The sequence below is a fragment of the Phodopus roborovskii genome, unplaced genomic scaffold (assembly GCF_943737965.1).
Source record: "Phodopus roborovskii unplaced genomic scaffold, PHOROB, whole genome shotgun sequence".
Classification (NCBI taxonomy): Eukaryota; Metazoa; Chordata; class Mammalia; order Rodentia; family Cricetidae; genus Phodopus; species Phodopus roborovskii.
The window spans coordinates 28,387,644-28,403,589 of record NW_026126416.1 but is presented as its reverse complement, the minus strand read 5'-3'; the positions used below and the strand labels follow the sequence as shown (position 1 = coordinate 28,403,589).

The 15,946-nt window shown below is 41.6% G+C and overlaps 1 protein-coding gene across 1 annotated transcript in view; it reads left to right on the top strand.

The window, feature by feature from the left end:
• Positions 1 to 15,946, top strand: part of Slc12a1 (solute carrier family 12 member 1) — an 80,737-nt gene that overhangs the window by 10,876 nt on the left and 53,915 nt on the right. Inside the window, exons 4-9 of the mRNA XM_051183506.1 lie at positions 2,996 to 3,091; positions 5,361 to 5,500; positions 6,529 to 6,639; positions 7,385 to 7,496; positions 9,656 to 9,783; positions 15,121 to 15,205. Of these exons, the coding sequence (XP_051039463.1) occupies positions 2,996 to 3,091; positions 5,361 to 5,500; positions 6,529 to 6,639; positions 7,385 to 7,496; positions 9,656 to 9,783; positions 15,121 to 15,205 (672 nt within the window). The remainder of the gene's footprint in view (positions 1 to 2,995; positions 3,092 to 5,360; positions 5,501 to 6,528; positions 6,640 to 7,384; positions 7,497 to 9,655; positions 9,784 to 15,120; positions 15,206 to 15,946) is intronic.

Sequence of the window (15,946 nt, the reverse complement as noted above, 5' to 3'; positions counted from 1 at the left end):
CCAGCAAATATGGGCATCTGTGTAGGCATCCCCAGCACTTCCAGTGGCAGGGCCATGCAAAAGCCACGTTGTGAGGAATCAAGGAACCACAGGCTCTCTCAGATGCCTTTCGCCCTGGGACTTTTTGTTTGTTTGTGAGAAAGAAGGAAGCTTCTCAGTGTTTTAAAGGAGAAACTGGTCTTCAAACATGTTACAGGAATGTGTTCAGCACAAGAGAGTGAAGTGGGGATTGCTCAGGAGACAATGATCAGGAAATAATGAAATTAGAGTGGCGGTAACGTCATGCAACGCAAACTTGTGAGCACGCTAAGTGTCTAGGGTGTGCTAAACATTCATTCTCAAATATCCTAAAAGCAAAATTATGTGTAGAGGCTGGGAATAAACCACCTTTCATGGCACCAGCACCCAAGGTCACACAGGGGAAGGGATGCTCCTCATAGTGTCTCTGTAACACAAAACTGAGTGTGACCGCTTCTTATAGCTTCCTCTATAAGTCTGTGGCAGGGGTGGTAAAGTAGGAATGACTATTTTGTGCGTGGGATAATACTCAATGGCATGGAGCAGAGCAAAACACCCTAGGTGGAGTCATTGAACTCCCCATAATCTTCTCCCTGAATTCTGCATCAGCTTCTTCGGAGAGGGTGTTATGGGGGGGATGAGTTTCCTTCTGTCCATCTTAGGTTTATAGACTGTGGCCTCATGCCTTAGACTGCAGGCATCAGGCTAACAAAAGAGCATGTCTATTAATGTATTGAGGACTTGGAGGCAGGTGGTGATTCAGAGGGGTGGTTAGAACACTTGTGTGCCGTCTTAACAAAGAACAAGGAAACTGCAGGGAAGACACTAGACAAAGAGATGGGAATTTGTAGGTGAGGCCCAGTCCTTCCAGATAATGGAGGCAAGGACACACACATGTGTGCCCCTGATCTGGATAAATAAGAAAGCTGAGAGCTTTCCTTGGGCCTGCTTGGTTTATGTTTACTTGTGTAACAAAAAGCAAAACAAACAACAATAAAAAAAACAAAACCCCCTTATAGCACAGTGATTCATTCCAGTACATTCTATGCCTGCCTAAATCACACACACACACACACACACACCTGCTGTGAGTTTCTTGAAACTACCATGCCTAAGCCTTTCCTTTGAATTTTGGCCTTTTTCAGTTTCTCCTCATCATTGCTGCCCTTCTGAACCATATGTCCTCAAGGGTGGCCTTTTCATTCTGTTTGTATTTGTGGCTTGCATTTCTCGCACTGCCAACCACACAGCTAGATATGCAGAAGGCTTTTCATAAACACTGGTATTTATGAGTGCTGTGGGTACACTGGTAGAGTACCACCATTGAGTACTGTGCACCATGACAGCAGCTTCACACATGCGCCCCTTCTGATTTAACTGCCATTTAGGCATCAGAAAATAAGTAAATTCCAAGGACACACAGCAAATAAGTGAATGCACCTAAATTTGGTTCTGTCTGATTTACCCATCTACCTAATGAACAATCTGCTAATGAAGACATTTACCTGGATAGTTAGAACAACCTTCATCTATACTAACAGCTGGAGACTGTGGGGAACTTCGTCAAAGACCAGGTTCATCCTACATTTTGAGCAACCTGAATTGTTCACTTGGGGGCTGCGCAGCTCTGCACATCCCAGATCTTGAATCTCTTAGTACCCGAATGGCGATTTCATGGCCAGCTTGTTAAGTTCAAATGTGGTCCTTCAATGACTACCCAGATGTGTTTGCTCTTATGTAAATGACCCAATGAGCTATTCCGCCATTTAATCGCACTTATTTCTCCTCTCTCAACTGAGGTCTCGGTGTGATTATCATCGGCTTAGCCGTGACAGTGACAGCCATCACTGGTTTATCCACCTCTGCTATCGCCACAAATGGATATGTCAGAGGAGGTAATTAAGGTTGTGAGCCAGATCGTCATGTGTAAGGTAAAGGCAACACAGGCTCCAATAGCTCACCGCTGACCTTTCTGGGCTGTTTTCAAAGGTAATACAAGTTGGTGCCTTTTCTCCCCCAGGCAAAGGGGTGCACGAGAAATGAAGAAGGGTTTAACCTTTGTCAAATCCCCAACTTTCTCATTCAGGTTCCTCTCAAGCAAGAGAGAAGGTCAAATGTCATGTTTCCTCTTTCACGGCAGGGTAGTTTCTCTCCCAGGACACAACAGAAGTCGGCTTTTCCTTTCCAGGGTTGCACTTTAGACTGGTGACTCTTGGATGCCATCCTTCATCATAATGAGTGCTTCTTGGACTTGATCTTTACGCCAGGCGTACCAACTCCTCCACGGTTGTACAAAGAAACCCCACTGGGGCCCAAGGCGTGGACCTGAAAAGTTAAATTAAAAGGCAGTAGAGGTTGCAGGAGTAGGGACTCCAAGGAGATGAGTAAAATGTGATATCCTCTGTCTTTTATTGCTAACAGGTCTCGGAGTTCTTATAATTCTTCTTTCCACCATGGTCACCTCTATCACTGGTTTGTCAACTTCTGCAATAGCAACAAACGGGTTTGTTCGTGGAGGTAAAATCTCTAAGATATCTAATGTCCTCATCACATGTTACGGGTAGGCACAAATTTCTACGTACTTTGTTACTGATGGGCACTAGGAAGTGCAGAGGAGCCAAATGCAGAGAGCAGTACGGTGAGTGCAGTCCAACCACCCAGGTCACGGCTAACAGAATCCGGGCACATTGCAGGTCCTGCTCCAGATGCGTGCGTGCAGTCCTTGAGGAAAGCTCTTATTTTCCAGGTCAGCCTGTACACCTCTTGGGGGTGTTACTCAGGAAACGACTCGTCAGAATGGCTGCGGTTTTAAAAAGTACAGTGCATTTCAGGTGCCTCCCACACCACCACGGATTGAGACCAATTAGAGCATTTCAGGTTCCTGCAGGGCAACTGACCTTCTGTGACCGCTGTTTGCTGAAGTAATGGCGATCTCTCTACCTACTGGAGTCAAACACCTTTGTTGGGGGTTTTGCAGGTCTGGGAGTCATCATCATCGGCCTGAGCGTAGTCGTGACGACACTCACAGGTATTTCTATGTCTGCCATTTGCACAAATGGAGTGGTACGAGGAGGTAAGCCAACTGACTTACTTGTGATTATAAATGGTGGTTGCATATCCTGTCTAGAGATGCTTAATAACTGAGCGTGAAGATTTTATGTTGCTAACTGGCCCCCAAGACTTGAAACAAAGCAGAAGTCAAATAACAAGGTAAAGTTCTTCTCAATTGAGAAAGAAGCGATCTGGAGGAAGGGCTCCTGTGGTGAATCCTAACAGGTGAGCTACACTGGCTTCCTCAGGAGTCTCCTCAGCCTGGGTGCTCCCCAACACCACCTTATGGGGGTGATTCCCACAAAGCTGTCATTCCTGCACCCAGCCTTCATGTTCTCCCCAAACACTCTGCTTCTATGGGAGAACATAGCAGAAAATTTAAAAATTAATAAGTAAAACAGTAGGTTTCTGTCAAGTTTTCAGTACCAGGCAGGCTGGGGTAGAAAACAAAGTAGATGAAGTTTGTCAGTGTCTCCTAATTGCACACATCCTGTTTGTCAGGACTCCACTAATTTTTACCTTGGCTGTTTTAGCCAAGTCTCCCTGCTTGGGCTTTTTGTTGTCAGTTGTGGGAGTTGTCTTTTTTTTTTTTTTTTTTTTTTTTTTTTTTTTAAGATTTATTTTTATTTGTGTGTGGGGGGAGAGAGGGTATGTTCACATCAGTACGGGTGCTAGCAGAGGCCAGAAGATGGCAGTAGACTCACAGATGGTTGCGAGCTACTGCTAAAACAATATACACTCCCAGCCACTCAGCCATCTCCAGCCTGGTTTTGGTGTTTTGAGATAAAGTCTTATTCTGGGGGGGCTGGACTGACCTTGAGTCCACTACAACCCACTCGTCTTAGCCATCCAAGTGCCTTGAATGCTTCCGCCGCCTCCTCTCAGGGCTTTCCAAAACGTCACCCCACCCACAACACAGCCGTCACTCTCAACTTAAGTTTTATTAACTGCTTTTTGAAATTTTATTGTATTTTATGGGGATGAGTACTTGCCTGCATCTACGTGCATGTGTATATGCCCTTTGTGAGCCTGGTGCCCCAGGCAGTCAGAAGAGGGCATCGGAACAACTGGCACCGGAACTATATATGGTCTTGAGCCACCACAGGGGTGCTGAGAGTTGAACCTGGATGCCCTGCAGGGGCAACAAGTGCTCCTAAGCATGGAGAACCAGTTCTCCATGGGGATCTCTCACATTGTGACTGTCCTGCTCATGTAACTGTCCAGCCAACTTGTTGTGCAAAGCTAAGTTTTAAAATTTGTGGAGATTTGCTCTACCAGATATGTTCCGTTTTGGGAGCTCACCCATACAGAGCATAGTTCCTCCTCCATAAACGGGAGCTTTGTTCTGCTTGTTTGTCCAGTGTTGACCTTGTGGACTCCAATGACTAGCTCCTCCTAAGAAGTCATTACAGTGTCTACATCCCTCATCTAGCCTCATTTAATGCCGGTCACTTGCTCTAAGCTCTGAAGTGGTCCCCTTTGGTTTTCACATCACAGGAGTGGGTGGCCATTTACAAAGCTATTCTTTAGTGTTCTGGGAAGAACACTGGTTCCCAGCCCTCCCTCTACGTTGCTTTTTATTCCACATTCTTATGGTGGGAATTCAAGCTTCCTTAGGCTAAAACCAGAAAACAAGGGTGCTTTGCAGAGAGGATAACACACACCTGATACAGCTGTTCATTTTACAGATTAGTTCCCATAAAAGTTCATGCAATAGAATGGAGGTTAGAAATAAAAAAGAATCAACTGCTTTGTTCTTTTGAGCAAGGTTTTAGGTAGCCCAGGCTAGCCTCAAATTTACTATGGCTGGGAATGATCTTGAAGACCTAACTCTCCTGCCTCCTCCTCCCAAGGACTAGGAGAACAGGCTTGTACCACAACACCAGAAAAGAACAAGCTCTGCCACTTCATTTTTCTACCCTGGTCTGTCAGTTTCTGGAAATTTTGAATCTAAAATTTTTACTTTAGTTACATTATTAATTTTGATACTCTAATGATCTTTTAAAACACAAAGCATTTGAGTAAAGCTTATTGTTATTTTCTATTAGGTTAAATCAGGATTCCAATTTGTAAGTTTCAATAGATTGACTTTTATCAGCACATACATTTTAGGCTATATACAGAGCACAAGGCAGGTCTGCCTACAAATACTCATTATGATGACACAGGACTTGCAAAATGACCAGGAATCCAAAATAGTCTTATTGGGATGATTAACAGTCGGGGTTTAACCATAGAGACTGGAAAGCTTAGCACCTGCTCCAGGTGATACAATGCTGCTCTTGTTACAGGTGGAGCCTACTACCTGATTTCCCGGAGCTTAGGGCCTGAGTTTGGTGGGTCCATAGGCTTGATCTTTGCTTTCGCCAATGCAGTGGCTGTCGCCATGTATGTGGTGGGGTTTGCGGAGACTGTGGTAGATCTCCTCAAGGTAATTAAAGTTCTTCTTTGTACAGACAAAGTAACTCAACTTTCTTTTACAGGGCCCTAGAGGATAGTTTCATGTCATAAGAGAAAGAGTTCAGTATCAGGACAGGAGCCCCAGGCATAACGTTGGAAAAATCTGGCTTTGAGTTCAGCTCTCACCCTGCCATCTGGGAGACTTTAGACCAGTTTCCTCTACATCTGAGGCTTATTTTCTAAAGCTGAAAGAGGAGTTGATTTACTGCTTTGTGCATTTCACAGAGTTCCATACAGTTCAGATACAAAGGATGTATATGGAGAGTGTGTAAAATACAAAGCTCCGGGTAGATGGCAGGCATCATTTCCTGTAGGCACAACACTGCTGCTCACAAGGTCTCCAAAGATGAAGCAAGTTCAAACAGATAACAACTCACTGCAGAAAATGAGGTCCCTCTTAGCCCTGGGAACAAGCTCTTTGAGCCTGTGTAGTGTGGTAACCCCTCACCTCCCTCACCTTAAAGGTCTAGCTGAGTTCTGCCGATGAAATTACCTCTATGTGGAAATGACGTGAATAAATGACCATAGTGTGTATTCTTAAGGTATATTCTCTTCAAGAGATATATTACTGAGTTTGTGTCCTCTGTTATTAAGTTGAACAATACTTATTTTCATTTTCCAATATTCATATTGGAAACCACGCATTTCTAAAACTCCCCATGGCACATAAAAGTAGCAAGTTGTTTTGCTGAAGCACAACACAAAAGATGTGGGCATACATATTTTTAGATAGGGCTGCAATATTTCCTAAAGCTGTGACGAGAAGGAATTTCTAACCTTTCTAGTCCCTAGCCTTGCCTATCAAAGGCCGATGTCACAGATAAAACATGAAATTAAGATTTTTTTTTTGGCCTTCCTGACCTTAAAAATAATTAATTTTCTTATTATCCTATATGCCCCAGGTATTTATGTACAGTATCTTTTCTTCTTGAATATTATTTAAAAAAATTTGACTACAAAGAACTATCTCTAATCATTTGAGTGATTCCTTCATGACAGGAAAGTGATTCAATGATGGTAGATCCAACCAATGACATTCGGATAATTGGTTCCATCACCGTGGTGATTCTTCTAGGCATCTCAGTAGCTGGGATGGAGTGGGAAGCAAAGGTGGGTATCTCTTAATAACCCCGTAACAAGTACTGGCCAGGCCCTGAGTTAATCACAACAAAAACAACACCATATTCATAAAGAATAGCTGTCATCTTTTTAATACAGCAAAAGCCGTGAGTACACACAGGGTGGCCATCATACCACTAAGTACCTGTAGTCAGACTTTCCTTTGGGCCACCAGGACATAAATAATGACATTGAGACTTATTGTTAATTATGAAAGCTTGGTCTTAGCTTAGGCTTTTCCCCAGCTAGCTCTTATAACTTAAATTAACCTGTTTTTATTAATCTATGTTCTGCTGCATGCCTTGGTTGCCTCTACAACATCTTTAGCATCTTGCTGGCATATCTTATATCCCAACTTCCTCTCTCTGCCTGGAAGTCCCGCCTATTCTCTTCTGCCTAGCTTTTGGCCATTCAGTTCTTTATTAGACCAATCACAGTGAAACATCTTCACACAGTGTAAGCAAATATTCTGCAACAAGTGCCAAATCCAGTGAGAACGCAAGCTTATGTATCAGGTCACCTGGCTTGCTGCCTTTATGGTGACATGGCCAACAAGGCTGGCACATCTTCATGTACAATTATTGTCCAGACCAACTCTGCACATGGGGAACTCAGGTCTCATCCTCAAGTCCCGAGCAGTGAGGAAGACAATATATTAAGATTAAGAATGTCCAAATTGGAACCTAGTTTATATCATTGTTGCTTTTAACTTGGCCACTTTCCTTTGGTGTTGCAGGCTCAAGTGATTCTCCTGGTCATTCTTCTCATTGCCATTGCAAACTTCTTCATTGGAACAGTCATTCCATCCAACAATGAGAAGAAATCCAGAGGCTTCTTCAACTACCAAGGTAGGGACCAATCAGTCTCTAGTCGCTTCTCAGTATTTGGTCTTATTGCCTCCCCCCACCCCCTTGCTACCTCTCTCAAATGTCTTCAGCCCCCAGAAGTCCTGTGTAGTCCAGAAAAGGGCCTAGTGTTGGATTCAGGAGACCCATGGTTGGGTTTCAACTCTTGACTATCAGCTGAAGAGATAATACATATCCTGCTTGGTTCTCAGACTTTCCCACTAAATTAATAGTGACAACTTCCTAGGGAGACTTTAAAAAGCAAATATGTAAGGTATTTAGATTTTAAAAGTAATTTTGAGAAGTCAATCATTTTCAATTGAAGATGGGAAGGTCTCTTGTAAATCCTTAAATACCGGGTTATTACTAGATGGCTAGACAATAGGAATAGGAACTAAATGTAGGGAATGAGGACCTGACACTGGAAAAAAGAATTAGCAATTTCTGAGCACTAATGTCAAATCAAGTCTTCTTATCTTCCTGAGAGGCTTTGTAGCATCCAACCTTGCTGGGACATAATCCGCTGTCGGTCACTGTCAAGCTTTCAAGGAGTATGAACTAGGGGACTGGAGAGTTTGCTCAGCCCTTCACAGAAGCTCACAACCATTTGTTACTCCAGCTCCAGGGGACCTAGCACCCTCTTCTGGCCTCTGTAGGCACCAGGCAGGCATATATCATATATAATACATACACATACATACATATATACATACAAACATATATACATACATGGCAAAACACACTCTTAAAAGAAATTATGGGTTAATACTTGTGTTTCTACTTGCAGAAACATCACTGCATGCAAATTTGGCTTTTCTCTTCCCCAATCTGCTTCCTCTGCCTTCTTATTTTCTACCTTAGCTTACTCAATACATATCTGAGGCCTTAAAAATATCATTTGCTCCATTATGTATTTAGTTATCAGTATCTGTGACCCCACCCCCATCTTTAAACCCAGTTCTTTATTTTGGCTTTTTACTGGCTTTTCTCTGCAGTGGTTATTTTATTTGCATTGGGTTTTACTCTCCTTCCTTTTCTACCTTTGACCCTACTTTACATCTTCCAATGTTTTCAACTTTACCCCCTTCCTTACCACAGATTCCTTTCTTTGTTCAGTTTCTTCCTCTTTCTCTTCCTTTCTGACTTTTCTGTAGATTGCTTTCTTAATTAAGTGATTTGGTGACAACCTACAGGACAGTGTTGATCTTAGGACACAGCACCTCACCATATTCTTATCCTCTGAGAATTTAGTATAAGGGCCTAAGATCAGGACACAGAGAGGAAGAACAGAGAGACTGGAATACTAGAAACAAGTCTATCCTGCTGCCTGCCTCCAACAGCGTAGGACTTGTCAAAGGCCTAAAAAGGCAGGTCGTTTAAAGATACATACATGCCGGAATGGTTATGAGGGGGTATGTGAACATGTGTGGCATATTGTGAGGGTGCTAACATGCTCCTGCAAGAATTGCTTCTTTTTTCTTGGCAATATTTATTTAATTTTTTTCATAAAAATATGTTCTAACCACAGTTTTTCCTCCCTGGCAACTCCTCTCTAACCTCCCCATCTCCAAATCCACCCACCTTCATGCCCTTTTTCTCTCTTTCTCTAAAAACAGGTAAACAAACAGAATAAGGAAATAAAAACAAAGAACAAAAAACACGGACTCATACAAAAACAAAACCCATAAAGCACAGAATCAGAAAACCATAATACACAAGCAAAAGAACTGTGAGGAAAAAATATTCAAATAAAGCAATATGAGATGGAAAGTCTACAAAAATACCATTGAGTTTGTTTCATATTGACTAGCCAGCCACTGCTTGGCATGGGGTCTCTCATAATTGTGGTTTGTATGTCCAGTGAGACCCCATTAGAGAAGACTAATATTCCCTTCTGCAAGAATTCCTTATCCTCCTTTCCCATGTCTTCTGTAAGTTTGGTCTCTAGTGACCTTTTTGGAGATCTGTCTAAAGATCTAAGATCTAAATGTGTATCTAAAACAATAGACACCTTGGTACTTGGGGAAGAGTAACCAACAGTTTCAGGTTCACTCTGCCTCAATTCTAAGCATCCATTTCCATCTAGAAATATAGAAGTCAAGAATGTAAGCTCCTATAGTATAGCAAAACTCAAAAGGATGTTCTTCTTTCTTGCATTTCAGCGTCCATATTTGCAGAAAATTTTGGGCCAAGCTTCACAAAGGGTGAAGGCTTCTTCTCTGTCTTTGCCATCTTTTTCCCAGCTGCCACTGGGATCCTTGCTGGTGCCAACATTTCTGGAGACCTGGAGGTATGCAGTCTCCTCTGCTTTGTAGTCCTGATGGTGGGAATGTAGTTGTTGGTACAGACTGATTATGACTTAAGCCCCAGAGACTCAAGAATGAAGGTTTCTACATGATTTCTTAGCTATTTATTCTCTGTCTCTCTCTCTCTTTCTCTTCCCCTCCTACTTCCTTCCCCCTTTTTTTCTCCCCCTTAATTTTAAATCTAGACTATTGACAATATAGTATAATCCCAAAACCCATATTCCATGACATTCAAAAACAGTATATTCACACAGAGTTATTTTTCAATAAAATTAATGTAGTTTAGTGACTTAGTATCAGAATCACTCCTTCCCTTTAATAATCATGTCTAAGGACACAAGACATCTGAGGAAAAACAAAACCAAATCAACAATAACAGCTATGGGATCACTCCGTCCTCAGTTCACAGCATTCTCCATCAAGTGCTCCTATAGGAACCTTTGTATTAGCTATAATGGTGATTGAAGTATTTTATAGAGGACCACCCTCTAGCCATGGCCAAAATACAATCAGACTTTGTGTTTCTTGCACATGCATTTTGGAGCTCATAGACTATCCAACAAAATTAAAACATCCACTTCAAAAGGCAGCCTAGGAACTCAGAGAGACTCTCCTCTTTCTACCTTGGGGTTCTCCCCTATCTTCAAGGTCCTGAGTGGTAAATCACTTCCTGGTTCTCACTCTACCTCCTATGAAGGGACTGGGACAGTAAAAGACAACCTTTATAAATCACTTCTGCTGACAACCCATTGGTCTTGTTTTTGACTCATGTCTTTACCTAGCTTCAGAGGACTCTATGAAACAGGTTCTGAAGTAGGGAAACCATGTACCCCAGTAAAGTTTGAGGCATTCCAACAGTACAAGAAGAGGGTTAGAGCACAGAAAGAGTATCTTTCATAAGAAGGACAAGGGTTTTACCTCACCTGTACAAAAAGAAGATGCAAATCTTACCTCAACGTATTTATAATCAAGGTCAGAAGGTAAGCATTTGCAAGACTCATCAGGAGATAGATATTGTATGAAAAACATGCATGGGCCAATGGGACTGTGAAATAAATATAATGAACAAATAGTTGTTGGGTTGAGCAGGGTCAGTTTCCTCAAGAAGAACTTGGGAAGCAAAAGCTAGAAGTTGACTATTGGGGAGGAACAAGGCAAGTCTGGCCCTAGGAAGCAAGCAGAGTCTGGCATGAGAAGCCTGAGGATAGCAGGGAGGCTCTTACATGTTAACTGGAGAAAACCTGGTGAGACTGGAGGGCCTCAAAAGCTTCACAGGAAAGGAAGTGCCACAGACGCTCACTGTGGAGCATCATACTCTGTGGGAGCAGGGACTTGGCCTTTGGGCTTATTCCTTGTGTATCTTCAGAGATAGCATGGTCTTAATAGACATTGACTGAATGAGTGAATAAGGATTTAAGATTTGCTATGCTAGTGACCACACTACCATGGTAAATTCTTGAGCAGATACTGGCAGGAAAAGGTCATGCTAAAGCTCAAAAACATCACAAACTTGTGCAAAAATTTCAGTTCCTCTCTTCACTTAATGAAATTAAGTTATGAACCCCTGTTTCCTCAGTAACTACAAAAGGATCAGAGCTCACTGATTTAGGCTCCCAGAAGCTACAGACAGGCTTTTAAATTGGAAAATATTATGCTGTCTTTAGATTTCTTAAAAAAACAAGGTGCTTAGTCAATTCATCTTGTTTAATGCTTGAATGAAGGCCATGCACTAGACAGAGGTTAAATTTCTGCTTTTGTTAGAATTAGAAGCAACAGAAAGAATTCTCTTACTATAACCCATAGTAAGGAAGGATCATGAGTCACAATCAAATGCAAGCAATGCCCTCTGATGTTTCTGTTTCATTCTGTTCTGAATAGAATTCTATTCTTTAACATTGGCTTCACTTCATTGAGTCAGTTTCATGGCATAGTAGAAGAGGAAGAGACTTAGCTAATGGGTTTGAGATAGAAGTAGGACATCACAACACAGGTGTTCTAGGAAGAAAGACAGGACTTGAAGCTACTGCATGGGTGAACTCACCCAGGTGTCTGTAAGAGGGAGGCAAGGAATCTAAGGAAGCAGGCAGGGGAGCAAGGGAACTCTGAGTATTAATGTAGAAAAAGAAGGGAGAGGAGAAAGAGGAAGATAAAGACAGAAACTCTTTAGTGAATGGAGAAACCAACAGTCCATAGACCCAGGAGGAAAGGAAGTGAAAAGTGAAATTATCTGAAGATGTCGGAGCATAATTAAAAGTCAGTGTAACCAAACATGCTAGCTCCCAAAGGTGAAATATTCTAAAAATTGGGAAGGAAACGTCTATATCTCTAGATTTTATTTTTTTCTGAGGGTGAAACCAAAATAAATAATAATAATAATAATAATAATGATAATAACTGAGTCGATTCAATTTGGAAAATACTGTTTATACAATATAGAGAGATGCAGATGAATAATCTGCCTCCAGACTCAGGATCCATCTCAAGATGGCTCCTCACTCTAGTGAAGAGTAACCAGGAACAGAATAACAGATGCACAAAGTCCCATCCTGAGCATTCTGTGTGCAATAGCAACAGCACAACAGGAGCTATCCTGAAAATCAGGATTTAGAAACACTTTGAGATTCAAAACTGGGGTATGATTGTTAGACCCGAAGAAGCAGAAACCTAATTGATTACTTATATTCTGTCCTGGGGGCACTTTTAATGATGGAAAGGAGAAGTACCTTAGATTTGGGATTAATTCTGAAGAAGGGTGAAAACTAAGGATATATCAAATTTCCAAGCTCCCTCTGTCAGTAGCAAGACTAAACAATCCCATTTTGGTATGATCTTATAGCACAAGATCATACATCATTATATTGACATCATATGTTATCCAGTAGCGCCATAGAGTCCAGTTGACCCTCCTGTAACATGCACTCAACAGTTAGGGGTTATAGTAGGCAGCTGCAAGGGAAAGCTGTCTTCATTTCTACGTCACAAGGCTGTCTTCCACCTCTTACCCAGTTATGCTCCAGTTAAGTCGGTTACAACATCACCCAGATCCCATGAAATTGTAGGGGTGTGTTTCGAATATTGGGAGGTATACATATGTGTATATGCTTTCGAGGCCCAAGGTCAATATCAGGCCATCCCTCAGGACACACAGTTTGGGTTGGTTTGGGTTTTGTGATAGTCTCTCTCGCTGGAATCTGGAGGGTCACCAACTAGGCTAGACTGCTTGGCCAGTGAGCTCCAGGCACCCACCTGTCTCACCTCCCCAGTGCTGGGATTATAAGTGTGCCCACACTTGTTTTGTCTTGTGTTGTTAAACATGGATTCTAGGAATTGGACTCAGACCCTCATGCTTTTGTAGCAGACACCTAACTGAGCTATCTCCCAGCTCCCAATAAATTCTTAAGCAATAAAATAAAAGGTAAAACATCATGTGAATTTGATTAAGTAGGGCGCATTTCAGCCACACTGCCCTCATCTCCCTGGTGGGAGCTGTTGTATTGCACACACCTGCACATTTACTCTGGAGACAATGGTATGGAAGGAAGAAACTGGGTACAGGTATTCCAGCAAAAACCCCAATATTCAGATGTTCCTAGAAGAATTGGAGCATATATGGATTAGGGGCTGCATAGCCTGGTGACAATGCACCCATAAGGAACAGGTTTCTTGGGTAAGACATGGTTTCCAGTGATTGGGTTGTGTCTGCATTTTCCACGTGTGACCTTTTCAATGGACTTGATCATTGTATTTAAGTTTAGAAAAAAAACAATGCTCAAGCTTCATTTGCCTGTACCAATTGTTTATGTGTATTGATGAGACTTGTGTCCTCCAGCTGGGAGACCTTTCCCTACTGGAATTGTACATTTCTCTGTTCAGTATTCATTGGTTCTTCCTGAATGCCAGATAGCTGCCTGTATAAGAAAATCATGCATCAAAATATCTTTTTAATAATTTCTTAAATTGAATTAAATATAATGTAATATGCTGCTTGCAAGTCAGTTTGATATAATAATTGAACAGTCCCTTTCAAAACCAGATATAACCGGTGAATTAAATATCATGTGGACTAATTCTATGTATGCAATACATTTATAAGCAAGAGAAAAATCTAATTTTCTAGTAAAGGGGTGTCCTCACCTTTTTACTGAGCTTACTTGAGGAAATGAAGAATGTAGAGAGACTGGAGAATTTAGCATATGATCCTTTTTGCTCAGCCAGAACTGTGTTTTTGTTCTGTCTTGTTTTTCTTTGTTTGTTGGTTTTAAAGACAAGCCTAAGCTCAGTACAAAACATACCTATGACCAGATATTGTCAACATGCCAGAGAGTTTGTGTCTGATTTTCTATATGCAATTCCCGTGGAGAGCAAGAGGTCTGCTCTACTTCCTTAACATCTCTCTTTAGACGGGAGTGTTCTCTTCAGTTCTGCACAGAGGGTTTGTTTGTTTGGTCTTCTTTTCTTTTTTTAATGGTTGAATTTGCTTATTAAAAATAGGACCACCGTTCCTTTTTTATTGAAAATAGATTTTTTTCACACAATATTCTGATTACAGTTTCCTCTCTCCCTACTCCTTTCAATTCCTCCCCACCTTCCCATCCAGATTCACCCCCTTTCTGTATCTCCATAGAAAACAGACATCTAAGAAATATTAATAAAATGACATAAAAAACAAAAAAAGACAAATGTAGGGCAAAATAACCCAACAAGAAAAAGAGCCAAAGAAAAAGCACAAGAAACATGTAGACATGGAGATACACATGTTCACACACGTAAGAATCCCATAAAAACACAAAACTGGAAATATATATATATTATATATATGTATGTATATATGTGTATATATATGCACAAAGTACATGTAAGGAAAAAAAAAAAGCCTGACTTATCATGAGACAAAGATGCCATTGAGTTCATTTTCTGTTGGCCTTTTACTGGTGCATATGAAGCCTACCCTTAAGAGTGGATTGTTTACCCAATGAAATTCCCTTGGAGAAAGCTAATTTCTCATTTACAAGTGCTTATCAATTGGAAATGGCTTCGGGGTTAGGGATGTAGGCATGTGTCTACTTTTCCTTTCAGTTCTAGAATCCCATTTGGTACAGAATGGTACAAGCTCTGTGAGTTTATATGCAGTACCAAGTTTTATACACCATTATTCACTCTAAATACTCTGTCCAAAGGACTGTTCACTTCGCCATTTACTAGATAGTTTCCTTAGAGCTTGCCTCAGGAAGCATAGTTTAACATTTTGCAAATACAGAAATAACTACTAGCTCTCTGTTTTTTATTCAGCTCTGTTTTCTCCTCTGCATAATTTCTCACAGGATCCCCAAGATGCCATCCCTAGAGGAACCATGCTGGCCATTTTCATCACCACTGTTGCCTACATAGGTGTTGCTATTTGTGTAGGTGAGTAAAACATCCCTGATGTCAGAATTTCATCTAATGGCTCATCTAATGGCTTTCCATGGGACATGAGTAGAAAGCTTTGTTTTGTTTTTAAAGGCAGAAATTTTACTTCCTTTCTTGGTTCTTAATAGCATGTATCTTCGGGGGCCTTTGATGCAATTAAAATGCAACACAGACATCTTTGGATCAGTGTTTTTAAAAAGCCTATCAAATTGTTATGCCCTGGCCCAAAGAAGGCCCCACCTTGGCACCCTTGATGATCATACTGCTGGGAAAGCTGTCACTTCTAGCACTGCCCTCTGAGGACATGAGAACAAGAGCAGAGCAAAGGAGGGGGGGAGGATCAAACAAAACCCAAACCCAAACCTGTCAAAGGAAACTATAAAAGATGAGGAATATCTCATGTCTAACTTGGAAGTGTCATTGACACCAGCTGCCAGGAAATCAGCCCAGCCCAGCTGTTAGCAGTGTGGAAGCCAGCCTTGTGGTAGCTGTAAAAGGCACATATGCTGTGCTGGATTTACCCAGAAGCATGGGGCTGGCTCAACCCCCTGCCTATGGCCACTTCTCTTGGAGACACAGCATGCTTATGCCATAATGGGAAGGAAGGAATGCATTTTCCAACACAAAGAAAAGAAATTCTCTTCAGTACATAGTGAGGAATGTAACCCAGGGTTCGACAACTATGGAAGCCCAGTGGCCATTTGACCAAAGGATAAACTCCAGTAGTTCTCTGCTTGC